Source organism: Trypanosoma cruzi, genomic scaffold (genome assembly GCF_000209065.1).
Source record: "Trypanosoma cruzi strain CL Brener 1047053517171 genomic scaffold, whole genome shotgun sequence".
In the NCBI taxonomy this organism is placed as follows: domain Eukaryota; phylum Euglenozoa; class Kinetoplastea; order Trypanosomatida; family Trypanosomatidae; genus Trypanosoma; species Trypanosoma cruzi.
Window position 1 is genome coordinate 382,936 of NW_001849568.1, and position 27,637 is coordinate 410,572.

A 27,637-nucleotide genomic window follows, 5' to 3' on the forward strand; every position below is an offset into this window, starting at 1 on the left:
CTGCCGTTTGCGCAGGATCTCCCGCAGCACCTCCGCTGCCCGTCTCTTGTCCGTGTCTGTGGCGAGCTGTGCCATGTGTAGCTCTTGTTTCGCCGTCAATGTGCGCACTCGGTGCTGAAGGTTGAGTACGGCATCTGAAACAGCATAGGCCTCGTTCCGTGTGGTGTTGTAAAGGTTATAGTCCTGGTTTTCCGCCATAATGCGGCGATCAAGCTGCTGCATCTCCTCTTCCAATATCTGCAGGTTCTTCTTCGTCTGCGTCTCCACCTCCTTCACGTTAAGAAACATTTGGTCCACCTGCTTGCGCCGATCAACATTCAAGTGCGTGAGCTTAGTGGCCTGATCTTTGACGCTATTGGCATCCTGCGATGTACTCTTCTCTACAGCCAAGTTAATATCGGCAAGGGTCCCCTTTAGCTTTGTGATCTCCTCCGTCAAGTTTTTGCCGCGCTGATGCAGCTGCGTAAGCACGGAACTGTTCTTCTCGATAAGACTCTCCTGCTCGTTTAGTTGCTGAATCTCCGTCGTCAGCTCCGTGATCTTCGGCCGCAGCAGGCCAATGTAGTAGCTGCGGTCACCTACCTGGCGCCCCGGCCCCGCATTTCCAGACCGCGTAGCTGCTCGCATGCCCTCCAGCGTCACTGGTGCCTTCGCTGCAATCGCCACTGGCTGTTGCAGGCTCCCACCCACGCCAGCCGCCTGCGTCCCGCGCAACTGCGAGCCGGGCCGCATCTGCGAACCCGGACGCAGGCTTGAGCCTGGCCGCAGGCCACTTGTCTGTCCAAAGCCGGTGGTTCCTCCAAACCCTCCCTGCATGCTTTTGTTATTGATTCAAACGTAATTCTACTTTGTATTCTGTCTTTTTTATTGTGTGTGTTTTTGTGTGTTGTAGGTGTTGGATTTTCGCAGGAATTACAGCGCCTCCGCCTTCTAAATTTTTATTTCGCGGTCCGTATGTTGACCTGGCAAACAGCAAAAATTCCCACGTGCTGCGGTACAAAATACAGGAGAAGCAACAAATGAAATTTATATGTATATATGTATACGAGCAGAGAAAAAAAAAGAAAGGTGATGCAAGAAGATCACTGTAAACATTCAAAAAATGCATGCGCCCCAATATGATTCGCAGCACCGAAGCCATTTGCTTTCGTCATCACAAGCAGTAGCAGCAGCACCACGACTGCTGCTTCTCAGGTAGGATAGAGAAGGCTCTGTGTGCTTGCAATGGATGCATATACCTCGTACACTGGATTTGATGCAACAAGATCAAATTACTCGAAAAGGAGAGAAAAAGATGGTGGCAACGAAGATGATGATGAAAAAAAAAAAAAAAGGAAAAAGAAGAAGAGAAAAGAAAAAAAAAACAGGCTGTGAGCAAAGTATTTATTGTGCATTATATCATCCACTCAACCATCATTTCCCTTTCTTTTTTTCTTTTTTTCCTCCCTTCCTAGGCCCATCGTCCATCTTCTCCTCTTTCGCCTTTATCGTGCTTAAATTAATAATACGTTATCGCGTTATTACGACTTTTTCTCTCACGCATGCACGCGCTCCTTCTAGGCACGCATGTGACTGGGCCTGTCCGTGTTTCTTTGGCTTCATCGCTTGGCCGCAAACTCATGGCAGCCGTCAATTTGCTCTCACCAGTCCAGGTCGTCCAGCCGGCTGCGTTTCTGCTGCTGTTCGTGCTCAACCTCCTCTTCAATGACCAGACGCTGTCGTCGTACCGGCCTTCTTCCGCTAGGGCGTAAGCCAGCTGTCGTTTTGCTTGGCTCTTCCTCCTCGTCCTCGTCTTCCTCGTCCATGACAAATTCCGGGAACTCCTCGTCTTCCTCATCCTCCAGGGCATCAAACTCCGCCCGATCCTCCTCCTGGTCCAGTACACGCTCAAAAGCCTCGCGGCTACAGTTCATAACGCTATCGTAAGTGCCCTTCCGCAGTCGTTCCAGCAGCTCCTTCTCGACCTCCAGCTCTAAGCGTGCCGCGGCCTCTGCCTTCTCCTCGCGGCGCAACAGCTTGTCTTCTTGTCTCTTATTAACAGAGACGTACTCCACTTTGGGCTCTAGCAGCATCTTACGACGACGCATAATGTACTGCTTAAGCCGCAGCAGACGCGCCTTTACCTTATTTACAATTTTCTGGTCCCACCACTGCAACTCCTCATCAACTTGTGCCAAAGCACGTGGAAAACTAGCATCAAGTCGAACCTTTTCCCACTGACGACGTGGTAGGTGGGCACGCTCTGCGGTCTTAATGTACAAAAAAAGCTCGTCTTCATGCTCAATGATCGTTGCATACTGCGCGTTGGAAAGCGGGCAAACACCTCTTTGACACAAACCTGTCACATTATACGGATTGCGGCAGAAGCGCGTCTTCTCATCGTGTGTTTTCACCTTAAATGAGCAGAAGGTCTGTCCCATTATGTTCCACATCGCGTCATCGTGATTCATTTCTTCTGTATACTGTGAGTTCTTGGCTATGTAGATATTTTTTTCGTTTATCCTTCCTTCTTTCGGGATATGCCTCAGGATTTGTGTGGCGGTGTGCTTGCAGCTAATTGGTGCACTTCACCTCCCCTCTCTTCCTGTCGTTTTCCGTCCTATTGTTTGTTGAACAACTTGTTTTGTTTGGGGGGTCCCTCTCTCTCTTTTTTTTTTTCCTCTCCTGCTCTCGTGCTCGACAGTGTGAAGTAAACGACGTGACCTTTGGAAAAGCACAGTAGAAACAAAAAAAAGGGAAGGTGAAAGAAAGAGAATTGAAGGTCAAGGGAGGAAATTCCAAAACAACACACACACACACACACGGAAAAACAACAGCATCAAAACTTTAAAAATTATGCGTGTGGCGTCGTTGTAGCTACACCCCTGTCGACGGTCGTTCACAGTCAATGCCAATGCTCCGCATCAGTGCGTGGTCGCGGCCAATAAAATCACCGATGGCGGAAATGGCGGTTGTGCCGAAAGGGACGTGCAGGGTCCTCAGTTTGATCGCCTCCGTCAAGCAGCGCTCCATGTCCCCAGCAAGAAACAACGTCACGACAAGGGCGCAGCGGTGCTCGTGGCTCTGTGGATCTCGGGCCAGTGCCTCGCGCAGTTTCCTCTGACTGCAGGTTTCACTGCGCCACGTGAAAGGTGCTGCGGTTACTAGTCGATTTGCAGCCCGCACACGCGCAACATCGCTGCCAATCTCCCCGCAAAACGCAACGTAGTCTTTTTCTAAACGCCGCATTTGCACATCCGCATTCTTTCCCTGAACCATTTGTGCCAATGCCACCCACGCCAAGCAAAGAGCGGTGCTTCCGTCGAAATTCTCGTCCCCGTCGCAATGTGGCCTAACCGCGTCAAGGGTGTCGAGCGCACGGTGAAAAAACTTCTCCGCGTAATCCGCCTTGCCTTCCGTCATCAGTCGCTTGCCCACCCCCACCAACCTCGATACATCCACTGATATGCATGCAGCGTCAGCGGTGGTGCGGGGCAACGAAATTGGAAACACCGCAACCTTCCCACCACGCTGATAAGATGACAAGCGCCTGCAGACATTATCCACGTCTTCTATCATTACCTCCACAGGTCCTTTAAGTGTGTCCGCAATGGCCTGTCGATACACCACAGCCAACAGTGGCGTGCCCCTTACTTTTCCCAGCTGTTCCTTCGCCGCCAAAAAGGCGTCGCTACCGCAGTCCCAAAAGTGTAATTGTACTTTTGTGGCGTGCCTCACAGCAGCAGAGCGCACAGCATCCTCCAGAGCCGTTAAATCCGCCGTCGTCACTTCGTCATGATACGCCTCATAACATAGCAGGAGTCGATCGTCGCTATTCGGGGCGAAGAGAGCAAGAAAATCTTCCACGCTACTAACGAAGCCTGAAGAAAATGCGGACGCCGCCATTGCCAACTCTCACGTGAGCAAGCATCCATGTACAAACAAACGAACACACATACACAAGAGTGGGAAAAGAAAGGGGAAGCACGGACGCATAAGAGCCGTTATTCAAAATTAAATCAATAGCAATTCCCCCCTCCCCACACACACAGACAGACAGACACATGCACGAATGCGGTTACGGAAACTTTTGTACAATGGGTAGAGAAAAAATAAAAAGAATTATTAGCCTCTGTACATCATACCTGGTCCGAGTGGTGCGGTATGCACCCACGCAGAATTAGTCACCCGAGATCAGCGGTCTTAAATCCAACCGTTGATACATGACCTCCGGGGAGGTGCGAACACACAACCCAGAGTCGTACAGCACGTAAACTTTGTCCGTATCCATTGTATAAACCCCCTCGCCGTGTGGTAAATCATCACGCCATGTTCCGGAAAATTTACCCCCACCGCGCACTTTGACTTCCCCAATTCCGTGCTTCTTGTCGTCTAGCCAACCTCCAGCGTACACCGTTTCGTCGGAGCGGTACACGCCGTGTCCAGAACGTTTGCCATGACGGAAATCACCAGTATAACTCTGCCTATTTGTAGGACTAATGAACTGTCCTTTCCCATGATACATTCCATTGAGCCACTCACCCTCGTAGGTGGAGCCATCCGCATACTTACACTGCCCACGACCCCGAATAGATCCAAAATACCATCCTCCCTCATACTGCAAAGACGCACTTGTGTATGTCCCAACGCCATGTTTGTCCCCGTGATGCCATTCACCCGTGTACGTGTCGCCATTGAAATAAGTCATAGTCCCACGCCCGTGTTCGCAACCGTTCACCCACTGTCCCTCGTACTTGCCGCCGTTCGGAAAAAAATACGTTCCTGTACCGTCATACACGCCATTCAGCCACTCGCCCTTGTACACATGTCCATCATTGTACACATACTCGCCATACCCCTGCAGACGTCCATCCACAAACTCCCCAGTGTAAATGCCCTCCGGCTCTACCAGTTCCCCACGACCGTGCCATTTGCCGTCCTGCCACTTCCCGCTATAAAAGGTACCAAAATCAGGACTGTGGCATGAACCGGTGCCATTGCGCAGACCAAGAAACCATTCGCCCTCGTACAAGTCATTAGCCGTCACTCGCTTCATATAACCCGTGCCGTGCATACGACTACCTTTCCAATTACCCTCGTATATGTCGCCATTATCAAAGACAATTGTTTGATATCCCTCGGGCCGCAATGTGGTCTGGCGCTCACGGATAACAACAACAAGGCTAGCCAGGAGCTGCTGGGTAATCTCTGACGCCTGTCTGTCGACAAAATCCAACTCTTTTCGCCGCTCGATCTGAGCGCGAAGAAGTTGTTGTCGCGCCTTCTTTTGTTGAATCCTCTCCTCATCTTCAGAGTCGCGCATTTCAAAGGCCAGCCCCGCCTCTCGCTGCATTTCAAGCGACTGGCGGAGAATTTCTGCGCCGTTCGACGGAAACGCAAGTGGATTAAACATCTTTGGCCTTCCCATGGAGACCGACGATGTCGCCGCCCATACATGGTCGGCGGTGGACATCCCAAAATGTCGCCAGCTCAGTCGCCACCGTTGCAAAGAACCACGTCTCTTACTCTACTATAGAAGAAGGGGGGAAAAAAAGACAGAAAACTCGTATTTCCACTCACACCAGCAGCAAGCACACATTTTAGTGACAAGAAAAAAATAAAAAAAAGAGAGAATAATAATAATAATAATAAAACGGCGCAGTAAATGGCATTCCGTAAAATAAAAAGAATTAAAAAGTCAAGGTGTCCCACTCTATTTGTGTCTTCGTTGACATTCGCCTCCTCAGAAAAAAAAAAAAAGAAAGAACTCCCGACAAATCCTCTACTTTCCGCGCATCTGCATCATGACGTTCTTAAACTCGTCGAAAGAGACCTCGCCGTCGCCGTCCTCGTCAGCCTCCGCAATCATCTCCTGCAGCACATCGTCCCCGGGGTTCTCACCCAGCAGCTTGGCCACCTCCTTCAGGTTGGCAAACGATATCTTTCCCTTCTTGTCGAGGTCAAACAGCTGAAACGCCTTCAGTATCTCCTCCGGTGAGTCCTTCTGCGCCATGCGCGACTTCACCACACGCTCAAACTCACCATACCCAATCAGGCCGTTGGAGTCCGTGGACATTGTGCGGATCATACGCTCCACCTCGTCGCGTGGCAAGTCACCAAACCCAAGCCCCTTCATTGCCAAAGCCATCTCTTCCGCGTCAATGGCACCAGAGCCGTCGGCGTCGAAGAGGTTGAACGCCTCACGGATCTGTTCGTCAGTAAGAGCCGCCATCGATATCTGTTTTTGCTTTAATTTTTAAAAAAAAGTCACAAAAAAGGCCAAATAATTTTTTTTTTAAAGAATGTGTAAAGCGTCTTTCTAATCCCCGATCCCTACACGTAGAAGGGCAAATGGTGTGCCACGGCCATTTTATTAGATAGAGAAGTGTAAAAGATGGGAAGGAGAATAAAAATCACTGGCAGTTTTTTCCGTGCAAGCTGAAAAAAGACAGTACGCATTGAAACAGATTACGGTAGTAAAGCAGAAAATTCCATACAGGCAATCTCATCCGTTTCACTTTCTCTTCCCTCCTAAAAGTGCAAAAAGCAGCATCAGACAGAAAAGAAAATTTTGAAAAATTGGTGAAGAACCTTTTCTTGTCTCCAAATCCCTTTAATAATTTGCCTCACGGCCTCGTAATTTGGGCAATAGACAATATATATATAAGAATATTTGGTCGCGGTCTGTACCCGTTTGTGTTTTTATATTAATACAAATCCTCTACTTTCCGCGCATCTGCATCATGACGTTCTTAAACTCGTCGAAAGAGACCTCGCCGTCGCCGTCCTCGTCAGCCTCCGCAATCATCTCCTGCAGCACATCGTCCCCGGGGTTCTCACCCAGCAGCTTGGCCACCTCCTTCAGGTTGGCAAACGATATCTTTCCCTTCTTGTCGAGGTCAAACAGCTGAAACGCCTTCAGTATCTCCTCCGGTGAGTCCTTCTGCGCCATGCGCGACTTCACCACACGCTCAAACTCACCATACCCAATCAGGCCGTTGGAGTCCGTGGACATTGTGCGGATCATACGCTCCACCTCGTCGCGTGGCAAGTCACCAAACCCAAGCCCCTTCATTGCCAAAGCCATCTCTTCCGCGTCAATGGCACCAGAGCCGTCGGCGTCGAAGAGGTTGAACGCCTCACGGATCTGTTCGTCAGTAAGAGCCGCCATCGATATCTGTTTTTGCTTTAATTTTTAAAAAAAAGTCACAAAAAAGGCCAAATAATTTTTTTTTAAAGAATGTGTAAAGCGTCTTTCTAACCCCCGATCCCTACACGTAGAAAAGGAAAAGTAAACGCTATAAGGACGCAAGAAATTCACCATTCAAAGATGTCTTATTATCCAGTAGTAACAATGAATAAGAAAAATGAACTCCTGACTGTACCTTTTTTTCTTACCTTTTTGAGCCGGAATGACTCGCCAACCCACTCAGGCTGGTTCACCAGATTCCACGCAGACTCTTCCTTAGAGAAAGCGGCAGTGCCATCCCTCGCCTCTCCTCTGCGTTGTTGTTAACCCCTCTTCTTGCCCTGATCGTTCTTGTTTCTTCTCAAAATCGGTCCTCCACGTTCTGCACCGCAAGGTACAAAATGGTGCCGACTATCGACCCCACCGCCTCAGAAGCCCAATACACCCACAGCGATGCCATAGGTGTGCAACCTGACTCTGAGAAGGAAACAAAGCAACGGACAACTATCAAAGCGGTGGCGACGGAAGGATTGAAAGCCCCACCGGAGATCGATCCACACGTCAATCCGCCCACAAGTACCGCAGATCCGATAGCAAAACCGTAGAAATTATTATTGCGCTGCTTGCTGATAGCAACATGGAGAACGACAGACGTTAATACAAAAGTAAAAACACTTTCAGCCAAAAATGCCCGCAGCATTTGCAAAAAGTCCAGACCCATATTAGGTACGGGAAATTCATTGCCATGAATCAGGACGCAATAGAAAGCAGCAGCGACCCCACCAAGCATCTGTGCAATAAAGTAAAACAGCATACGGGTCTTTCCAAAGTTGGCAGAGCTGAGAAATACCGCAAAAGAGACCATTGGATTCAGGTGTCCTCCGCTCATGTAGCCAAAGGAGAACACCAGTGACATAAGCATAAAACCGACAGAAAAAGGAGCCATCTCAGGGTTGTTGATGCCACTAAGTGGAACGGTAAGCACCAATAAAAAGGTCCCTATAAATTCTACAATCACTGCGGACATGAATTCGTTAAAATACCACCGCTGTATAAAAGCGAACCTGGTCACACCACTAGATGGGATGGCAACGTTACTTGCGCCATTATTTTCATTCTCTGGCTGCGTCGTCGCTGTGTCAGTTGACGGCATTTCGTGCAATTATCCTGAAGTTTTTTTCCAAATAAAAAATAAAAAAGGAAATCAAGATATAAATAACAACAAGGAAAATTCATACGTTTCTTTTTCTTCCTTTGCCAAATTTCACCACACCGATTACTCCTATGTACTTCTTGAAGATTTAAGGTGACACACACATGCACATCCTCTCGTTTGCAAGATTTTTGTTTTCTTAAGCTGGTAGAGTAAAATGGAGAAAAAAGAGGGAAAAAGGGAAAACAAAAACAAAAAAGGGAAGTAACATATATATATTCTCCTCTCTCCTGTCGCTCCTCCCCATCCCAGAGTCTTGTAAGTTTACATGTGCGTGTGCCCGCTCCCCCGCGCAGCCGTCAAGCAACGTCCAGTAGTGTCACCTCGAAAACAATGACAGTGTCGGGGGGGATCATACCAGGAAAACCAATGGATCCAAATGCCAAAGAAGGTGGTATCGTCAATCGACTCCGCTCGCCCTTTGACATCTGCACAATCCCCTCATCCCACCCCTTAATGACCTCGCCACATCCTACACGAAACACAAAAGGCTTTCCGCGCTCGATGGTGGAGTCAAACCTCCTTCCATCAGGCAAAAAACCGACGTAGTCAAGTGTCACAATGCTGCCTTGGCGTGGGATCGTCTTACCATCCCCTTCGATGATTTTGTCCATAAGTACGCAGTCATTCGCCGGCATTTCTTTTTATCGTACTTTTTTAATTGCGTTCTAAACTTATAATGAGCCCCCCTTCTTTTTTAATCTTTTTTTTTTTTGACTTCGTAGATTCTTGCTTCTTTTTCCCTTCCCTGGGAAATTCGATTTCAGCTGCTCTTATGCCAATTGTTCCGCCCCGAAAGAGAAGTCCTCCTGGTGAAAGCACCAGACAAAATAATAATAATAATAATACCAAAAAAGGAGTGAGGGAATCTCCTGAAGTTCACTCTTCCCACACAACCTAAACTGTGCTTAAAAAAGAAAAAAAAAAAAAGAAAGAAGATAATATAGCGCAAATTGAGTTCCTCTTGTGAATGCTGTTGTTTTTGTCGTCAATTTTTCTTTTTTTTTTCTTTTTTTGCGAGAGTGAGAAGTATTAGCGGAGGGACCTGCGATCAAATTATGCCATTACCCCAATAAGACATTTTAGTTTCCCTCTCCCATCCCCCCTGTTTTTTTTTTCCTTTTTTTTTCTTTACCTCTCCGTGTCTGTCCATTTCCGTGCCGCTACTGCGTGCAGCAAAAATGAGCGCGTATATTCTTTTGCCACACCGGGCGCAGAAGTTCACACCGCACACTCAATTTCATTTATTTCTTTCGCATTGTTATTTTCATCTAGGTGATAAATCCTGCACCATTTCTTCGTGCGGTATTTATTTGGTACCGTTTTTACGGTCTTTTTTTTTTTTCCGTCGTTCCTTGTTTTGCGCAACTCGCATTTAATATAATAATTGGAATAAAAGAAAAACAGGTGCTCGTACAAAATCCAGTCAAAGCTATCCCTCACTCACACGCACAAAACAACACACACAAAAAAAAAGATGAAAATAAAAAAAACTGGTACGTATTTCTTTTTGAGCAGAAGCATACGCATAATCCAAGATAAATATGATAACATAAATAAATAAGTATATATATATACTTATATATACATCCTAGCGGGGTATATAAGCCTCAAAATTAAAGTAAATCATAGAGTATAAGCGTACATAGATAGATTCATTCCAACAGAGGTAAAGGAACTGCTAACTTGTGTCAGTTGTATCAATTTATGGTATAGCTTTTTCATGAAAGCCACCTTTCACCATGATCAAACACAAAAGACAGTAAAAATAGTAAAGTCAAAAAAAAAAAAAAACGCTTAATATGAGTTTTGCTTGCAATACAGGCTATTCCTGACTCATCAATATTTAAAAAAAAAAAAAAACATATGCAATCTCTTTTTTTTTCTTCCTCTCTCTGATGGGAGTGACTTTGTTTCCCACTCTATTTCATCCAGCCGCCTTTTTGGTTCTCATTTTTTTAGCTCAATTTAAGCTATACAATTCCCGTGAACGACAGCTTGCTGGAGATGACACCTTATGTTCTTCACCACTGGTTTCGAGATGCGACCACACATGGTTAAAAACTCTTCATCAATTATTCAATCCGTCCATATTCAGGTTCTGATATTGGCGCCTCACGTCGATGTGTATAAATTACATCATGCACCATTATCGTTGCCATTTCTCTTCATCTTTCCATGAGCCATATCTACATATTGGTTTTCTTGGATTTATTTTCCTTAGAATACTCGAATATGATGCATGATTGATTGTTTGAATAAGCCAAAAACAGTTTATATTTTCCCCAATCCGCAAGGGAAAAAGTTTTATTCAGTTTTTTTTTCTTTTTTTTTTTTTTCACTTCTCAACGCGCAAGAAGTCTCACTTCTTTACGAATTTTTAGGTAAAAAGGGTAGAGTAAATTGTAATGGGGTAGGGAAGGAAGCAGAAAAAAAAGGCAATTATTAACGTGGAATAATATAGAAAACCGGAGAATTAAAAGAATAGGGATCATACCGCCACATCCCTCGTGATTTCCGGCAAGCTTGCAAATTTGAAAATGGGACTGGAGGCGGCGGAGATGAAAATGGAGACGCAGACGTTTGGTTTATTGACAAAAAAGACTGCGTTGTCGACGCCGTAATGGGGGAAAACACAGAATTTGGCATCTCCACCACCAGTGTGCCACGTGGTAGGTGCTTTGATCTTTCTATTAGAGTTCCTCGGGTATTGGCGAGGGCTGCCAACTGTTCTCTGCATCTGGGGGGAACCAGCCAAACTCCTTCCACATTCCTCACGCTGTCAAAAAAGACACGATGATGATAGGAAAGCAGAACTGTCGTCGCATCGTCTCTCAGGGTTAACCACACGCATCCTTTTCCCCTCTTAGAAGCTCTGTTTCGGTGGTTTTCTACAGAAACAAAAGATTTGGGAGGCAATTGTAAAACCGTCAATAAGAGCCATTTGATCATGGGCACTGTACCATCACGGCGAAGCTGACCAATGAACATGCGCTTGTCAGAACAAGTTGAGCACTCGCTACACGGTTTGCTGCACGCCAAGGAAGAACCCGGCATAGGTCCATACTCCAAGCATGCACATAATCCACGCGCAGGAGCCAGCTGAGCTTCCAGTTTCCGTTCATTCACCATGAGGTCCTCATGACAGGGAATAAAAAGAGCGGGTATTTCGCTGTAAGGAATTCGGCACACAGTCACAAAAGAAAAAGAGAGAAAAAGAAACTGCTTGTTTACTCCTCTCAATTGCAGCACACAACGCCATGACAAAAAGCTTAGTACGCGAAGCAATATGTCATTTTGAAGAAGGATACTTGAAAAGGCACGTTTAGCCTCTTTCTTGCCCTGGAAGGGATTTTTGACCCGCTCAGCAACGCTGTCAGAATCCCCAGCTGAGGATACACTGGTTTCTGCATCTGCCACGGTTTTCAGCGGCTCCGTCAAAGAAAGAGAAACACGCTTCATATCTGCCAGACCCATCTCAGCTGCAAGACGCTCAGAGCTCAGCATGCTATATCCCTCTCTTAAGTATTTCGACGCGGCCTCAGCAACAAGGTGAAACATGCAATCCCTAATTTCTTTGTTTCCCATACGACCCCAAGGGCCTCGTGCGGCTCTAGGGAGTGCCTCGAAAGTTCCACCACTGATGTGGATTGCCCTTATCCTTCTTTCAACTCTTGTGGTCCTCCTTTTCATTTGCGACAAGAAAGAAAATAAATAAATAAACAAAAAAACACCTTTTCCTTTTCTATAAAAAATAAGAAGATAAAATAAAGCAAAACGCTGTCTTCATGCAGAATCGGTTAAAAACAGAAACATTTAAGACAAACCAAAACACACAAGAAACAAAAAAAAAGCTCAATCGTCGTAACCCTAGTATCGCGGGGAAATAAGGTCTAAAACCTCCTTTCCAGGCATAGAGTGTAAGGCGCGTTCGCCACAAAGAGCCCTCTGTGCTTCCTCAAGCTTTGCACCGCTGCTCTGCCCGCAGTCCGTGATCCACGCACGACTCACTGGCACACCACAACGTGAGCCACACAACGCAGCCACCCGCTCTACCAGATCCCAACCTTCTAATACTTGTCCGCATACAACGTACTTTCCATCCAAATGTTCATTCCTTCTCATATTAAAAAAAAATTGCGAGCCATTTTGATTGGGGCCGCTGTGAGCCATGGCGACAGTGCCTGGAAGATGTTTTCCTGCCTTTCCCTTAAAACTTTCATCTAAAAAGGGAAATCCAAAAACACTAACATTGCCACGGCCATCTTTTGTCAAAATGTCGCCTCCTTGCACAATGAACCCAGGTATAATTCGATGAAATGGAATCCCCTTGTAATACAAAGGGCATTGAATAAAACCACGTTCACCCGTACATAGTGAACGGAAGTTTTCACTAGTTTTAGGTACCGTATCATGAAAAAGCTCTATAGTTACCTGGCCCAATGCATCCCCTTCCACTGTAATTTCAAAAAAAACAACTGGATTAACCTCGTTCAGTGGATAAGAAAAAATATTGCGTATTGGACCTCTGTGAACCCTCCGCACCAAGCGCGTCAAGTAAACCATGGATTGTATCGAATAGAATACTCCTATTCAGAAACTGTATTTCACTACAAGGAATTCAAAAAAAAAAAAAAAGGTAAAAGATGAGAGTTAAATACACCTGCGTCATTCAACAGAAAGATAAAAAAAAAAATGGATGATCTTGCCTGTCTTCATTTTTTTTTTTTTCAAAATCTGCGTCACAGAAGTAATAAGGAAAAAAATGCATACATAAATGTACTTCTGTTTCTTCTTCTCTTTATGCTAGTGCTATTACAATTTTTTTTTCATGTTTTTTTTTTGTTTTTCCAATTTTCCTTTTTATCCACACTAAAAACAATTTTTTTCCTTGTGTTTTACTTACCATCAAAGCAGGCAAATAATCATAAAATGATATTATTTCTCTTTTTTCTTTTTTTTTCCTTCTTTCTTCTTTTTTTTTTCTTTTTTTTTTCTTTTTTTTTTTTTTTTTTTTTTTGACAGTAGCACGACTTTCAAAGAAAAATAAATGCACCCCTTCTCCCGGTCGACTCACTTGCTCTTTTATATCATTCAGTGGTTTCTGAAAAGTAAATAACGTAATATTTTTTCAGCATCCACACATAGCCTTCTTTTTCTGCTGTGGCGGTGGCGGTGGCGGTGGTGGTGTGGGCTCCTCCTTTTTAGGCGCAGCAGCAGCAGGGACAGACTCTTTAGGAGCTGCCGCTGCCGCTGCCGCTGCCGCATCCCTGAGAGCACGTTGCCTTTCTTCTTCTGCCTTCGCAGCCGCATACTCTTTCCTCTGTTTTCCCAAGGCCACCCTCCCTTCATCTCCATACATGGCCTCCATTAGTCTTTCAGCAGGAATAGAACCGGTGTTCTCCCTGTCCAGAACGTCAAAGAGCGCATCAATTTCGTCAGCGCTCAGTGCATCCTGACTTGAACCAGTCTTCGCGGCAATCTCCTGAAGAGAAACGCGAGTGAATAACCCATTCGGTGCAAGCACAGAAACGTGCTTCGCCATCATCCTTGCGTCCAAACAATTGTTAGGATTTTTTTCACAAAGCGAAACAAATTCGTCCTTTGTCAAAAATCCAGGATACCTTGCGGAATCAGTGGCCTCTTCTATGGAGGATAGCTTAAAACGGTATCCAGATTCAAGCGCAGCAACAAGTGCCAGAGATGGAGGAATGACTTTGTCTCCATCATCGCGCTGCAGGTGACGTTCCTCAAAGGCTTCAGCTGGAGAAATGGGCATGGTTCTTAAATTTTAAAAGACAAAAAAAAATTTTCACTTATCACTAGACAAAAGAATTAAAATGTATTTAGTTTACAAAAGAAAAAAAAGTCGGCAAAAAAAAAAGAGAAAAGTCTTGCCACCAGGGCTCCATTATCTATTAACTAGTATTTCGCCTTGTCAGGTAAATATATCTCAACAATCTTGTGTTAAATATATGCAAGCATATGGTCTTCACAACTTTACAGTGGCTCCATGGATCTTGAGCTTGAAATAAACAACCCCATATCACCCACACGACGAAAAACAGAACCCATTTCGTTGGTAGTTGGGTCCATTTTGTTTGGATAGAGTTTATTCTTAAACAATACCCAATCAAATTCATTATCAAACCCTTTTCCACTCCCCCTAGCAAGAGCTTGTGACTGCTGTGACGGCAAATAATACCTGCTTCCTCTCAAAGTTTCTGGAACTTCCCCATTAGAAGAAAAAGATGATTGTGCAACACGCATTTTTTGAATCTGTTTCGCCATCTCTTTAATTGCTTCATTACTTGAGTACAAAGAAAGTGCATCATTTATAATTCTTTCAGCCTTGTCAATATCATCTTGGTATGCTACAGCAGCAGCCCACACTGCGTGACCTTTGGCCCCTGCACCGGAAACCGATTTCGCTTCGGGTTGCAAAAGTGCTGCCTCCCTTCCATTGTATTCGGCCTGTCTAAATTTCCCATTCAAGAAAGAGCTAATAGCTAAATTTGCATGTGCAGCAGCCTTTGTATCTGAATCATGACAAAAAAGCAGTGCATCCGCCAACATTGAACTTGCATCATCGTAATGGCCAAGATCGACACAGCCCTCAGAAATAGTTGTTAACAAGCAAATTAATTTCTTTTCGTCGGCTGCAGTGGTATCTGGGGGAGAAGCCACAGCTCCTACAAACTTACCCAACTCATTACCAACCATATCGACCTTTTGTGCAGTCACATAAGATTCTTCGTCCTCTCTCCCAGGCAGAAATTTCTCCAGACTTTCTCTAGCCAAACGGCGGTGTGGTGTACTTCCTTCTCTCTCAATCAATTTCCGGTATTCAAACAAATCATCCAAAAATCTTTCCTTTAGCACGGTATTAGACACCACAGCACGAAGTCCAGTAGGGGAAATTTTAAAACCAAGTTGCCTCTCAAATTTCTTTAGTGTCGCAAGTAAAGGCGTGACGCTTGGTTTAACTGCTCTATAGCCACGCGTGGGTTCCATTTCTGGAAACGCTTCAACCGCATCAAACAAATCTTTGGAAGCGTCACAAAGTTCTTCCAATGGGTCTTTTACAAAACAACAAAGCCACTCCTCTACTTCAATCGGTACGTGCTCTTGCTGATATGCTAACAAGAACTCCTGTAAACGGAATGGTGTTTCTCTGCCAGTAGGAAAACATCCTAGAGTCCACCAATATTTCATAGTATATGGCCCTGGCCCTCGTGGACCGGGAAATCGGTACAAATACAACGTCGGATTCATAGTCATATGCTTTTGATGCTTCGACCCAGGACACCAACCGCCCCTCTGGTAGCTACGATAGATAGAACTACGCGAAAAAATGTTGCGTGTCATCTCTTCTTTTTTTTTTCTTATATATATATATATACTCAGTTTAAAAGAACAAATACCCGGATTTCTTACAAAATATAATGTTGAATAATCTTCCGGGAAGCTGGCCGGATCCTGAAATTATCTATGGAAACCAAACAAATTAGGAAAAAAGGTTCGTTAGTTAATTGCTTCAATGTTTTATTCTCATTCAATATATAGAATTCTGTGGACCACCAGCATGGTCCTTTGTCCTTAGTTAGGATTTGAATATTATTACTTACGAAGTGGCAGACTTTGGGGTCCTCCAACCACAAGACCCCGCCGCTTGGTGGGAATCAAGGGGGTTAGGGTGGGATAGCAAGATAAAAACAAATCTTATCTGGCCTCTATCGGTTCCCCAACCCTTAAAGTCGTTTTCTTCCCAAAAATTCATACGGTAGAAAAGTACCATAAAGAAATGTACTCGATCTATCAGGATATACACATTAAGTTAGCCAGCTCTCCCGCGATCATTCTCTTCACAAGCTCTTAAAAAAAAAAAAAAAATTCCCATCAAAAAATAAAAAAAGCAATGACTCACAATAAAATAAAATTATTCCCTCCATAGTTCGCAAGCATATTAACTGCCATCTCATTCTCGTCATTCCATGGTTCGATTGTTCAACAAAAGTCAACAACAACAAAAAAATATTATTGGGCAAATTGTCTCAAAAGGCGTATCCAATTAATGTACTCCTCTTGCTCAAAAAAGTGTGCCTGAGCCATCATATACTCAGCAAACCCGTTGTTCACACCACGCTCATCAAGATAGTCCAATATCTCGTCGGAAAAGTCATCATCCAGCTCACTCAGCATTGGTCCACGATATCGATTATCTCTGCAGCTTCGACAAGAAAGATTACTCTTTTCGATAATCCTATTGGAAATACCATCCCTGCTCGTGCTCACTGAAAGCGCACCATAAGCATCCTCTAATTCTTCCCTGTTGTTGTGAATTGCCAATGAATCCATCACCAACTCCATGTCAATGGAAGTCAATCCGAACTCCAAAGCACCCGGAAAGCGATTTTTCTGAACAAATAATGTGAAAAATAAATATTCCTCTTCTTCGCGTTCTCCATTGTCCATACGATATGTTCCCTCGTATTCCTTCACCTCCATCATTGCTACAGCATGTAAATGTTCTTTGCCACAATCACGAATCTCTACTGATTTTCGGAGATCAAACCTGTTGCTGCCTTTTGCATGTTCCAACTTCCATCCCGTTGGAACCACAGGCTTCGGAGGCAAAAAGTCGCGGAGTCCCTCCTCATTTTCTTCACGAATCGTTAGCTTGTGAAGCTTACGATGACGACGGGGCAATACCTGGCGTTTCCTCTGCTGAGCCACTCCCTCATTTTTTATAGAAGCATCTAAGGCATGGGAAAATACACGTTTCAGTTTATTTGTCTTGCAACGCGAGAATAAACGATACATTCTGAAACAGTAAAAATAATAATAAATAGAAATCAATGCCGGGGGAAAAAAACTTTCTTCTCTTAGTACGGGTTTCTGCTCTACCTTTATAAAGAAAAAATATGACCCCACGTATTCTCACAACAATTTGAAAACGAATACCAATAGCAAAAAAGTATATATATAGACACACACAATGGATTCACTCAATGTCTTTCACAGGGAATATTCAGACACAAGACACCGTTCCACGTTGCAAACACGCCCGCGAGCAGGACAGACTCACAAGAAAAGCTGAGACAACAAAAATGACACGATCCAAAAACTTCAAAAACAAAAAAACAAAAGCCAACTCACTCACCCCCGATCGACCGAGCCAAGAATTAATCACACAGCACGCTCACGGAGCCGACAACACCATAAAATAAAGCTGAAACAGCCCCTTCAAGCCCCATTCCGCAGACAGAACCACACGCCCCGTAGCCGCACGGTTCGGAAAAAAGCGGTGCCCCGTCCCCGTGTGGCGCGGGCCGCTTTCGCAACGCGCCCCGGGCTTTTTCGGCAGCGTTTTTAATATCTGTGGTTTCAAAAAAACGGCAAGCGCTTCTCTTCTCCCACCGCGGTTTTCCCCCCGGCACCCGGCGGGGCCGCTCGCTGCCCCGAACCGTCCTTCTTTAGAAGCCTGTGAAGAGAATGTTCGCGGGCAAGCTGGCGTCCCCAATGTATATGTGTCCTGATGAAACGGAGATATATTTCTGCACGACTGTTCGTCCCTATTTTATGGACTTTTGACTGGCCGCGACGGAAGGAATCAGGGAACGAATGACGCCTGGACGCTTTATAATTATTTTTCTTACAACCACACGGTATCCCTGCAAGCTGGTTGAAGGAAATGACAGTGGTTTCTTTTACACGGCGACGGGGAGAAGCGACATTGGAGCCCGCCTGTTGGACTCGGTGCGCCAGTACAGCGATGTCCGGGTGCAGCTCACTTTTATCGATGAGCACGGGCCGTTGGATGCGGTGGTAACCGTCGCTGCAACAATGACAGACCAACGCTTGGTTCCAGGAACCATCGCCAAGCACTGGGAGGATGCGATGTATTGCGGGACGTATTGCGAGTCTCCGGACGCCTCAATTGTCAAATTTCGAGGCTCAGATGCTCCTGCCCATCGTGTGTGTGCTGCCCGGGGGTTGTGGGTCCAGCAAGGGCTGACCATTGCTGGAAGAGCGGAGACTGAACACCGACCACGCCAGCGCCGTCGCCGACGCTCGGAGTCGGCGTGCGCAGCTTTACTCTCAGGTGGAAGAGGCGCATAATTACTTGTCGGCGCGCGAATGTCACATTGCGGTGGCCCGCGGTCCTCTTGCGGGACGCGGAGACGCCGCGCCAACGAGAAGCGCCCACCCCTCGGAGAGGGCCACCAGATCAGCCCCCACGCATGCATGCGCGACGATGGCGTCAGCACACGGCCACACCAACCGCATCGTTGATGGCTGGGGGCGTGCCAACATCCACGTTTCCCCAACGCACTCTCACGGGAGAGAGACGGCGGGTCAGCACCCAAACGTCTCAGGGCAATGTGGGGAGGCCACACCTCCCTCACTCGATGCCCTTGCCCTCCCGCGCTTCCCCCTTGGAAGATGACTCCGGTCCAGAGAATCAGTTACTGCATTTTCTTGCGTTCGACGTCGCCACTTTGGTCCCGCGTGTATGGAACGAGGGCGTCTCCGGTGTCCTCCTCGTCGACCCCCGATGCGCATACAGTTATTATTGGCACTAAATGGACGCTCAGGTTCAAGTTGCCTTTGACGGTTTGGTATCGTGCAGGCGCGCGCTGGAGATAGATCGGGATCCCACCGATCAGCTCATGGATTTTGGCAGGGCCCTACTGCGGACCTTCCGGATGCAGATCATGATGGCGTCCGACCTCGGCATCCCGCTCCCCAAACTTCGCGACCGCCTTCGAATGGCTGTTCACGGGGCTGACACCTTCGCGAGGGCAACCCCGCCTCTCGAGTAACGGCAAGCTACCCAACAACAACAACAACGACTGTTGCGATGCCGATTGTGTCGTGTTTGTGGACAAGACGCGTCTGCATGCAACGTGCGCGGCGCAGTCAGAAGAAATGACTTGCAGCACGGACGGCCGCCAAAAAACGGCGAGGGGCTGCCAGCCGCTTATGAAGGCGGAAGAAAGCAGCCCCATCCACTCCACCACCTCCCGCTATTCCGCAAAGACGTCGCACCGCACCGCCGATGCTTCATCCGATATTACAAATTGCCCGACGCAATCGTCGAGAAGAGAAATGGAGCTTATTTGCTAACGACGCTCGACTGTGGTACGACGAATTACCGACATCCCGCTTTGGGCCGGCCACATGAGGAGCGCGAACGAGTAGGCTTGAGAAATGTGGGCCCCGTCAACGTGGGAGCAGAGAATGTCCCTGGCAGGGCAGTTTTCAACTTTTTGTGCTTTGCTGCACGCACGAACAGCCGATCAACGAGGAGAGCTGCGCGGCCTTTTTGGTGGCAATATTGGATGTGGCGCCATCCACCCGACAGCAGCACGCCAGGATGCTGCGGTCCATAGTGTAAATAAATTCAACCCCGCTGGACATGGTGATTCTGGGGTCACGAAGAATTGCGGCGCGACCCGAGACGAAGCAGGCGCGCCCCTTGACAGAGGAAGAGAGGGATGAGTTTATCCGCGGCCGAGCCGATTGGAAGCAACGTGTTGTTTTCTGAAATGCGTGGATAACGACAAGCCGTTGGTCCGGGATTGCGTCCTTGACACCCAACAATTTCACACCGGAGCCGGACGGGACCGTGGTTTTGGATTGGTCCGTCGCGCCGAAGACGGCGAGGGCGGATCCCCAACGCGCCCCGCGGTTCGTCGGGATACGAGGGCAGGACGCGTTAGACATTATAAAGCTATGCAGGACACTTCAACACAACGAAAAGCTCACAAATCTTACGACCGCCCACGTCGAACGAGCTCTGGCTCCTTGGAATGCCACGGCGCATTCCATAAAACGCGGTGCGTTGCGGCGCGCGGCTCAAATTGTGGAGAAACACAGTTTGGACCCACACGTGATCTTGCAGTTGGCGAAGCACGTCGACCCGTTCGACCTTCCCCAGAATACTGTTCGATATTTGGGGAGATACACCACACTGCTGACCCAGGTGTCGTCGCTGGTCGCATTTTTGTAAATGGACGAGCTGCTGAAGTGCAAGAACCCTGGTTAAGAGCAGAGGAGCGTTTTTTTCATGATCTTTATCATCATGCCGCTACAATAGCGAGACGCGCCACAAGGACGCTTCTGGCCACTCCACAAGATGAACACGCTATCCAGCTACAGCAGGTTAACGTGCCCGTATTGAATCTGGAGTGGATTAAAAGCCGGTTGAAACCGGCTACCTTGGAGAGGCTCATGCAAGTTTGTGGCCTTGTCGGGCGGTCCCCTCTCCCTCCGTCTTCCTCCGGTAAAGCGCGCGAAGGCTCACGGAGGATTCCAACCGCTGACGCGCGATTGTTACGAAAAGCAGGAATAATCGAGGACGGTTCGTCCACAATAACGGGCGGATGGATAATTCCCCTTTTTAGTTGTGGAGGAGAAAACCACCGGTCTACGACGACGATGGATTGCGTGGCCACGCGACAAGAACAGAGACGACCCTTCTGAGACTCATGCTCCTCTTTTACACATTTCCCATTATTTGCCGCCTGTGATGGCTGAGGCCGCTTCCTGCCTGGATTTAAAGGCATCCTTTTTCCAAGTCTCTTTACCGCGGGATACTCGGCATCTCTTTCGATGCCGCGTGGAGGACGGCACGCTGGAGGAGCTGGCACGGCTCCCAATGGGATACAAGGCCGGCCCAGAAATTCTCCAGATTATTATTACTTCAGAAATTGCGGGGGTGACGACGGTGGTTCGCCCCCTCTGGGCTGCACCTCCATTGGTGCGCGCCGTCGTATGGATCGATGATGTGCGCATTGCCCTGGCTCAGCCGGCCACCTCAACGTGGTGCCAGGGTCTAGTACTCTTTGCTAGAGAGGAAGCTAAGCGCCTGCTGCCCATCCGCTGCCCGCGGAGAGGCAGGAGGCGCCGCACAAACGGGTCGGAAGGGCACCAGATGGAGCCATTTACATGGCTGCCCGCGGAGCGGTATTTCTATCCGCTGCTGAATTCCATCGGCGCTTATCAGCGCTATACATACCGTTTGCGTGCCGTATGCGACGCGCAACGACAAAAGCTACTTCTAAGCGGAGACATCGAGCAGAACCCAGGCCCCATAGCAGTACTCCAGATGAACGTTTCTTGCCTCACGCCGTCAAAACTCGCAACATTAATGGCGCAAGGAGCAGACATAATAGCCATTCAGGAGACATGGAAGTCGTCCGAGCAGATCGCCAGCATGCACACTGGAGAGTATGTGCTCTATGCACAGTCGCGCATCGGCAAGGGAGGCGGTGTGGCGGTGCTGGTGCGGAAAACTCTCCGCTCCAAGTGTATACCCCTCACCATCCCCCAGCATGACACCAGCCTTGAATTGGTGGTGGTCCAGGTTGCTCTGGACCAGAACCGTAATCTTATTGTAGCGAGTGCCTATATGAGACCACCACCGCAAGTAACGCAATCCTTCAGGCGGTTAGTAAACTGCCTTCCAGCCTCGTCGCCGCTCCTGCTGTGCGGGGATTTCCACATGCATCACCCACAGTGGGAGCCATTCTTGGAGACTTCTCCAAGCGAGGTTGCTGCAGAATTTTTAGAACTGTGCACGGATGCGGGACTCACCTTGGTTAACACCCCTGGTGAGATCACGTATGCCCGTGGCACAAGAGAACGATCCTGCATCGATCTGACATGGTCAAAGCATTTGACTGTGTCGGATTGGTCAGCTTCTGTGTCGCCGCTTAGTGATCATTATATGCTGACATTCACGCTGCATCAGGCGTTTAAGGATACCATACCTTCGGCACCTAAGTTTTTCTACAGTTGGGGGAAGCGCAAGTGGGATTTATTCATCAAGGACTTCGACGCACAACTTCCGGCATACGACTATAAAAAGCAGTCCACCGGCATTAAGGCTTTCACGAGAGCGCTTATAACTTCGTATCGACGACATTGCCCCCGCGGCATGCACAAGGACGGTCCCAGGCTTTGGGACGACACTCTCATGGAGGCAGAGCGGATTGCTACCGACAGCAGGGCCCGCTATCTACAGTTACCGACGCCCGACCGTGAGGCAGAAATGCAACGGACAAGGAGTCAATTCTTCCTCCTACTCCGAGAGCGCTTGCGCAACACGTATTTACGCCGCATCAGCAAGTTAAATCCAGGCGAGCCACTCGCATGGAAATACATTTCCGGACGAAAAAAGGCATCACTTCCATCTCCCACATCAATGTTATTAGGAGATGGTCAACACACTTATAAAACAGCAAGGAGGGCAGCGAATGCTCTCAATCGAATCTTTCTTCCATTTCACCCCTCTCACAAGGCAGTTAGGTTTTCCAAAGGCATCAACAGACAGAGTGCTTCTTTGAACATTAACGCTTCTTTTCTTTTTTGGGCAGCAGAACAACAGCGAGTCTGCCGCTACATTTACTTCAGGTTCTTCACTCTCCTCTAGTTCTGAGCCACAGGATAAAAACGAAGCTGCCACCACATCTGGTTTAGTTGCTCATCTTCACTCCCCTCTTGATGCACCTTTTAATCGTACGGAACTGCTTGCTGCGCTACGTAATGCGCCGTATGGCAGGGCCCCCGGACCGGATGAAGTCTACAGTGAGGCACTGCGACATATTTCGTCAAAGGGCCTCCGATTCCTTCTTCGCCGCATTAACCACAGTTGGACGACCGGTACGATTCCGGCTGGGTGGATACGCGCTACCATCGTCCCACTCTTAAAACCCGGTAAGTCGCCGGAACTGCTTGAGTCATATCGACCCATCAGCCTTACTTCCATTGTGAGTAGGGTTGCTGAGAAAATGGTACTGAAGAGATTGCTTTGGGTGTGGACGCCGCACCCCCACCAGTATGCACATCGTAGTGTGCGTAACACGACGATGCGACTGGCACACCTGATACACGAAGTGGAGCATAATAGAAATCATTATTTCCAGGTGAGCCTTCCCAAGAAGAGCGGTATTGGCAATCAACTCCGCTACAGACCCCATCGGACCCTGCTGGTGCTGGTTGATTTCAGCAAGGCCTTTGACTCCATCGATCATCGAGTCCTCAGTCGCTTGCTGGCTAATATTCCGGGGGTGAATTGTAGAGGGTGGCTTAGAAACTTTCTATGTGGTCGCTACGCGAAGACACGAGTTGGCCACAGACACGGCGATCGGCGTCCCATGCTGCGAGGAGTTCCTCAGGGGTCCGTACTGGGACCGTATTTGTTCTCCCTTTACGTAGACCCACTTCTCAATCTGCTGAACAGCTTTGCGGGTGTCACAGCAGACATGTATGCGGACGACCTCTCTATTATCGTTAAGGGGCAGTCCCGGGAAGACGCCATTCCCACTGCCAACATGGTTCTTCAAAAACTGCATGCGTGGAGTCAGGAAAATGGCCTGGCCATCAACCCGTCAAAGCGTGAAGCCGCTTGGTTCACACTCTCCACGCACACGGAGTCAGATTATGATCGTGAAGGAAGGTGGCCCCTGGTAGTGGCTGGATGTCAAATCCCAGTCATGACCATGGGGGCATCGCGAACTAAGAAGCTTCTCGGCATGGATCTCGATCCACGACTGACGCTAAATGTGGCGGCCACCAAGCAATGCGCTGCCACTTCGCAACGGATATCGCAGCTACGCTGCATAGCGCACAAAGAGGCGGGACCATCTCCACATGACCTACGCACGTCCGTCATTGGATACGGTGCTCCAAATTACGCTATGGCAGCGAGCTCATATGGGCAGTAGCGACGGATTCAGCGAAGAATGAGATGCAGAAGACGTACGCAACTCTGGCACGCATTGTCAGCGGAGTTCCGAGCACTGTCGACCCGGAATCCGCACTACTGGAGGCTAATATGCCGCCGCTTCACGTCCTTTGCCCGCGCGCGCGGCTCTCCATATTTGAGAACACACGCGCATGTCAGATGGACTAGATGCGGAGACCCCCGCCTGAGCCACCGCCTCGCGCCGGTTTCCGCATCTCGCCATTATCTCGGGACGAGCTATATGCCTTCGTAGACGCATACACAAAGGACTATGGCATCACCGAGAGCTCACCACGCGAAGAGCGGTTATTTCGCAGCCCCATTCCTCCCTGGTTTGCGGCCTCCGCTCGCCGGGCCACCATCGGTGTGGAACTTCCGATAGACCACTCAATAACTGACGAAGAAGAGCTGAGAAGGGAAAAGCGCAGAGTCAGCGAAGAGGCTCTGGCGTTGCACAGCCATCGTTCGTGGATACTTGCGACGGATGGCGGTGTCGACGTTCCCAATTCAGCAGGGGTTGGAATACTGCTTTCATCCCTCAACTCATCGGAGACAATAGAAAAGGCCAGCATAAACTGCGGTGCGCGCCCATGCAGCTACAGGACGGAATCCCGCGCACTGCTTCTAGCCCTAGAGAGGCTGATGATTCCTCGTATCCGCCACAGGCGTAAAACCCTGCTTGTGGTTACAGACGGTCAGTCTCTTCTAGCGGCTCTAAGCAAGGGCCCGCTCAGTCAGACAGACTGGACGGAGGATCGGATCTGGCAGCGTCTCTTGACACTGACGCGTGCTGGCTGGTCCGTGCACCTGCAGTTTTGTTACGGACATTGTGGAGTACATGCTAACGAGCTTGCAGATCAGCATGCGACGCAGACCATGGAAAGTGGACAATACACGGAGCAAGGAATCGCACCTTTATGGCATACGGATCTGCTGACATGTTTTACTACCCAGCTCACCAACAAGTGGCGTAGTACCATTCGTCAAGGCACTCATCGCTACTTGCTTTGCGGCACAAGGCCATCAGATCTCAGCGGTAAGGACCTGATCACTCAGGAAGTTCTACACCGTCAGGAACTGGTTCACCTCGCAAGGGCAAGGTGCGGGGGATCTGAGCTCTGGGGCCGACTATACTGGGCCGTGAGAGATTGCACGAACCAATGCCGTTTCTGCAACATCTCACCGGAGCAGTCTGCATATATGCGCTCTAACAACGATCCAACGGCACCGGGGACGGACACTGTTCCCCCGTCGGCGAGGGAGGAAGACGTCTCTCCAGTAAGCAGACGGACCCTCACACGCCGTCGGAAGGAGAAATGTCCGCACTGTGATTCTACATTGACGGGATTCTCGGGTCTCGTCAGTCACTGTCGGTTATTTCGTCAGGAACATCCTCCACCGCTTCCCGAGCTCAAATGTGATTTCTGCAACATGGTTTTCCCCACACGGAGAAGCACCGCACAGCGCAGAAGTCGCTGCGCACACAACCCAGACGCCACACGGCATCGAAACAGCAGTGCCAGGAGGCGATCTCTGCTGCCGCAGGATCAGCCAGCTTCCACAAGCACGCCCATCGGCCCGCAGGAAACCTTGCACCATCTGCTTCTAGAATGTCCAGGCACCTTGGCTGTGCGTCAACGGCTGGGCATTGAACAGGACCTTCGCCTCGGAAAGTTCTCTCAATGGCAGTTGCTTCATAGCAGGAAACTTTTGTCGTTGCTCGACCACCTCTTCGGCACTCAAATGGCACTGTATAGCTAGACGCGCTGGTAAGACTAGAAAAAAAATATCTTCTGGACGCCGCGCTCTTACGAGAAAGGAGGCGAAAAGGTCCGGAGAGCGAGGGACCTATCCAACGTCAGCGCCGCCCGAGCGGTGGTGGCGGATAAGCTGCATAATTTTGTCGGCGCTTGCCGACGCCGCGCGGGGTCGTGTTGCAGTACGCCTTGGAAAGGGGGATCACGTCTCATTTTGCTGTTGTTATGCCTGGGGTTGTTTGTTCGAAAGTTTTCTTTTTGACTATGGTGTTTATCTATGTTTTTTCTGTGTTTGAGGTCTGAGCTTTTTCATAAATAATGAGTGTTCAACCTCATTTTTGTTTTTTATGTATATAAAATGTTTGAGATCTCAGTTTTTTCTGTTTATGATAGGTACTGCTTCTTTTCTTTTACTGTAAATTTTTTTTGACCCTTTTGTTGAGCTCTACTTTCATTTAAAGTCTTCCATGAGATTGGTGGAGTTTTTATTGCCGTTACTGGTTATTCTCCTTGGATTCCCTGTAGTTTTCTGCTATGGAGAAAGCACGGCATCTGGCGGTGATGTTCACGCAATACCAATTGAAATCCACCGCATTATTGCGGTTGGAGATGTGCATGGTGATACTGAAAATTTTCGGCAAATTTTATCCATGGCAGGTATTGTATCTTATTCCTCCAATGCCGACAAACAGCTGTTGTGGAAGCCGATGTGGGATGAGAAGGAGATTGAGTTGCATAAAAGACATCATACGAAGCTTCGATCAACCCTTATACAGATGGGCGATTTGATAGATCGTGGGGAGGATGATTTGGGAGTTCTTGAAATGGCTTTTTCTCTTTTTGAACAGGTCAAATCAAATCATACGAGTGATAATATTGTGCTGCTTTTGGGTAATCACGAGCTACTTAATCTTCAAGAACAGTTTTATTATGTTCATCCGGAAACTATGGGTGGATTTTTGAGCAAAACCTTGCGTAAGCGTGCATTTGAACCCAGTGGTACGTTTGGGCGTTTTCTGTTGGACAAATTCAATGTACTTTATTTTGACGCGGAGACCGTCTTTGTTCATGCCGGTATTGATCAGCATTTTGCTTCTGTGGGAGTGGAGATGCTAAATAAAAAAACGATGCAGGCGATTCGTGAAAAAGATTACGGAAACCCTCTTCTTGGTACTTCTGGCCCTTTATGGACACGAAAAATGATAACGGATGCGGCAAATGGTCGCTGCACAGGTATTCAAAAAATGCTTTCTTTTATTGGGGCGAAAAGGATAGTTGTAGGTCATACGCCCCAGAGATCAGGACATGTAGAAGTGTTTTGTAATGATAGCGTCATTGCTATTGATGTCGGACTGAGTAGATGGATGTATGGTAATCTTGCTGCTCTTGAACTAATGGTTACATCATATAAATGCGATTTGGGTATCTGCAGAGATGTTGTTATGCGTGAAATAACTAATTCAGATGCTAGAAGATCCCAAACAATTGATGAGAGTCTTAAAGACTCCTTGCTTTTGGAAGAACTGATGCATGCAGTGGAGGAATTTTATCAATCACCAAAGGATAACCCGCCAGAAGATACAGATTATGAATTGTGATTTTGAGTCCTTTTATTTTTTTGTCCCACCCTTTTTTTCTTTGGGTTATTATAAAGGCGCGCTTGTCATATACAACTCTTTTTAAAATATTTGCTGCTACTGCCTGAATTTAATCACAAAATGGCGCTTGCTCACGTTAATCTTTTT

At 47.8% G+C, this 27,637-nt stretch overlaps 17 protein-coding genes across 17 annotated transcripts, besides 16 other annotated features; 1 reads left to right on the forward strand and 16 right to left on the reverse strand.

The window, feature by feature from the left end:
- On the reverse strand, positions 1–816 carry Tc00.1047053511825.4 (hypothetical protein, conserved; the record flags this gene model as incomplete). Its single annotated transcript, XM_811413.1, has 1 exon — positions 1–816. A coding segment is annotated over one exon (816 nt), but the record flags the coding sequence as incomplete, so codon positions are not given.
- Positions 1–18,533: a sequence feature (heterozygous, non-Esmeraldo-like haplotype).
- Positions 1,319–1,364: a sequence feature (A-rich).
- On the reverse strand, positions 1,641–2,450 carry Tc00.1047053511825.10 (hypothetical protein, conserved; the record flags this gene model as incomplete). The annotated part of the gene is made up of 1 exon (XM_811389.1): positions 1,641–2,450. The coding sequence occupies one exon, from the start codon at positions 2,448–2,450 to the stop codon at positions 1,641–1,643; it is 810 nt and encodes a 269-aa protein (XP_816482.1).
- Tc00.1047053511825.20 (hypothetical protein, conserved) lies at positions 2,857–3,885 on the reverse strand (the record flags this gene model as incomplete). Its single annotated transcript, XM_811390.1, has 1 exon — positions 2,857–3,885. The coding sequence occupies one exon, from the start codon at positions 3,883–3,885 to the stop codon at positions 2,857–2,859; it is 1,029 nt and encodes a 342-aa protein (XP_816483.1).
- Positions 4,160–5,452, reverse strand: Tc00.1047053511825.30 (hypothetical protein, conserved; the record flags this gene model as incomplete). The annotated part of the gene is made up of 1 exon (XM_811391.1): positions 4,160–5,452. One exon carries the CDS (start codon positions 5,450–5,452, stop codon positions 4,160–4,162), a length of 1,293 nt encoding a protein of 430 aa, XP_816484.1.
- Positions 5,612–5,631: a microsatellite.
- Positions 5,762–6,211, reverse strand: Tc00.1047053511825.40 (centrin, putative; the record flags this gene model as incomplete). Its single annotated transcript, XM_811392.1, has 1 exon — positions 5,762–6,211. One exon carries the CDS (start codon positions 6,209–6,211, stop codon positions 5,762–5,764), a length of 450 nt encoding a protein of 149 aa, XP_816485.1.
- On the reverse strand, positions 6,701–7,150 carry Tc00.1047053511825.50 (centrin, putative; the record flags this gene model as incomplete). Its single annotated transcript, XM_811393.1, has 1 exon — positions 6,701–7,150. The coding sequence occupies one exon, from the start codon at positions 7,148–7,150 to the stop codon at positions 6,701–6,703; it is 450 nt and encodes a 149-aa protein (XP_816486.1).
- On the reverse strand, positions 7,530–8,321 carry Tc00.1047053511825.60 (aquaporin, putative; the record flags this gene model as incomplete). Its single annotated transcript, XM_811394.1, has 1 exon — positions 7,530–8,321. The coding sequence occupies one exon, from the start codon at positions 8,319–8,321 to the stop codon at positions 7,530–7,532; it is 792 nt and encodes a 263-aa protein (XP_816487.1).
- Tc00.1047053511825.63 (peptidyl-prolyl cis-trans isomerase, putative) lies at positions 8,681–9,019 on the reverse strand (the record flags this gene model as incomplete). Its single annotated transcript, XM_811414.1, has 1 exon — positions 8,681–9,019. One exon carries the CDS (start codon positions 9,017–9,019, stop codon positions 8,681–8,683), a length of 339 nt encoding a protein of 112 aa, XP_816507.1.
- Positions 9,209–9,229: a sequence feature (AT_rich).
- Positions 9,292–9,318: a microsatellite.
- Positions 9,920–9,971: a microsatellite.
- Positions 10,223–10,244: a sequence feature (AT_rich).
- Positions 10,697–10,720: a microsatellite.
- Tc00.1047053511825.66 (hypothetical protein, conserved) lies at positions 10,827–12,074 on the reverse strand (the record flags this gene model as incomplete). The annotated part of the gene is made up of 1 exon (XM_811411.1): positions 10,827–12,074. One exon carries the CDS (start codon positions 12,072–12,074, stop codon positions 10,827–10,829), a length of 1,248 nt encoding a protein of 415 aa, XP_816504.1.
- On the reverse strand, positions 12,252–12,947 carry Tc00.1047053511825.69 (cyclophilin, putative; the record flags this gene model as incomplete). The annotated part of the gene is made up of 1 exon (XM_811412.1): positions 12,252–12,947. The coding sequence occupies one exon, from the start codon at positions 12,945–12,947 to the stop codon at positions 12,252–12,254; it is 696 nt and encodes a 231-aa protein (XP_816505.1).
- Positions 13,323–13,401: a microsatellite.
- On the reverse strand, positions 13,513–14,160 carry Tc00.1047053511825.80 (I/6 autoantigen, putative; the record flags this gene model as incomplete). The annotated part of the gene is made up of 1 exon (XM_811395.1): positions 13,513–14,160. The coding sequence occupies one exon, from the start codon at positions 14,158–14,160 to the stop codon at positions 13,513–13,515; it is 648 nt and encodes a 215-aa protein (XP_816488.1).
- Positions 13,545–13,571: a microsatellite.
- Tc00.1047053511825.90 (hypothetical protein, conserved) lies at positions 14,382–15,749 on the reverse strand (the record flags this gene model as incomplete). The annotated part of the gene is made up of 1 exon (XM_811396.1): positions 14,382–15,749. The coding sequence occupies one exon, from the start codon at positions 15,747–15,749 to the stop codon at positions 14,382–14,384; it is 1,368 nt and encodes a 455-aa protein (XP_816489.1).
- Positions 15,756–15,783: a sequence feature (AT_rich).
- Positions 15,833–16,258: a mobile genetic element.
- Positions 16,419–17,204, reverse strand: Tc00.1047053511825.100 (hypothetical protein, conserved; the record flags this gene model as incomplete). The annotated part of the gene is made up of 1 exon (XM_811397.1): positions 16,419–17,204. One exon carries the CDS (start codon positions 17,202–17,204, stop codon positions 16,419–16,421), a length of 786 nt encoding a protein of 261 aa, XP_816490.1.
- Positions 17,860–21,184: a mobile genetic element.
- Tc00.1047053511825.110 (uncharacterized protein) lies at positions 18,092–18,631 on the reverse strand (the record flags this gene model as incomplete). The annotated part of the gene is made up of 1 exon (XM_811398.1): positions 18,092–18,631. One exon carries the CDS (start codon positions 18,629–18,631, stop codon positions 18,092–18,094), a length of 540 nt encoding a protein of 179 aa, XP_816491.1.
- Positions 18,534–25,166: a sequence feature (areas not merged during assembly with more than two copies in the genome that could not be assigned to a particular haplotype).
- Tc00.1047053511825.120 (uncharacterized protein) lies at positions 19,073–19,393 on the reverse strand (the record flags this gene model as incomplete). Its single annotated transcript, XM_811399.1, has 1 exon — positions 19,073–19,393. The coding sequence occupies one exon, from the start codon at positions 19,391–19,393 to the stop codon at positions 19,073–19,075; it is 321 nt and encodes a 106-aa protein (XP_816492.1).
- Tc00.1047053511825.130 (uncharacterized protein) lies at positions 19,647–20,111 on the reverse strand (the record flags this gene model as incomplete). The annotated part of the gene is made up of 1 exon (XM_811400.1): positions 19,647–20,111. One exon carries the CDS (start codon positions 20,109–20,111, stop codon positions 19,647–19,649), a length of 465 nt encoding a protein of 154 aa, XP_816493.1.
- Positions 21,185–25,922: a mobile genetic element.
- Positions 25,167–27,637: part of a sequence feature (heterozygous, non-Esmeraldo-like haplotype) that runs on past the window's edge.
- Tc00.1047053511825.170 (serine/threonine protein phosphatase, putative) lies at positions 26,360–27,490 on the forward strand (the record flags this gene model as incomplete). Its single annotated transcript, XM_811401.1, has 1 exon — positions 26,360–27,490. One exon carries the CDS (start codon positions 26,360–26,362, stop codon positions 27,488–27,490), a length of 1,131 nt encoding a protein of 376 aa, XP_816494.1.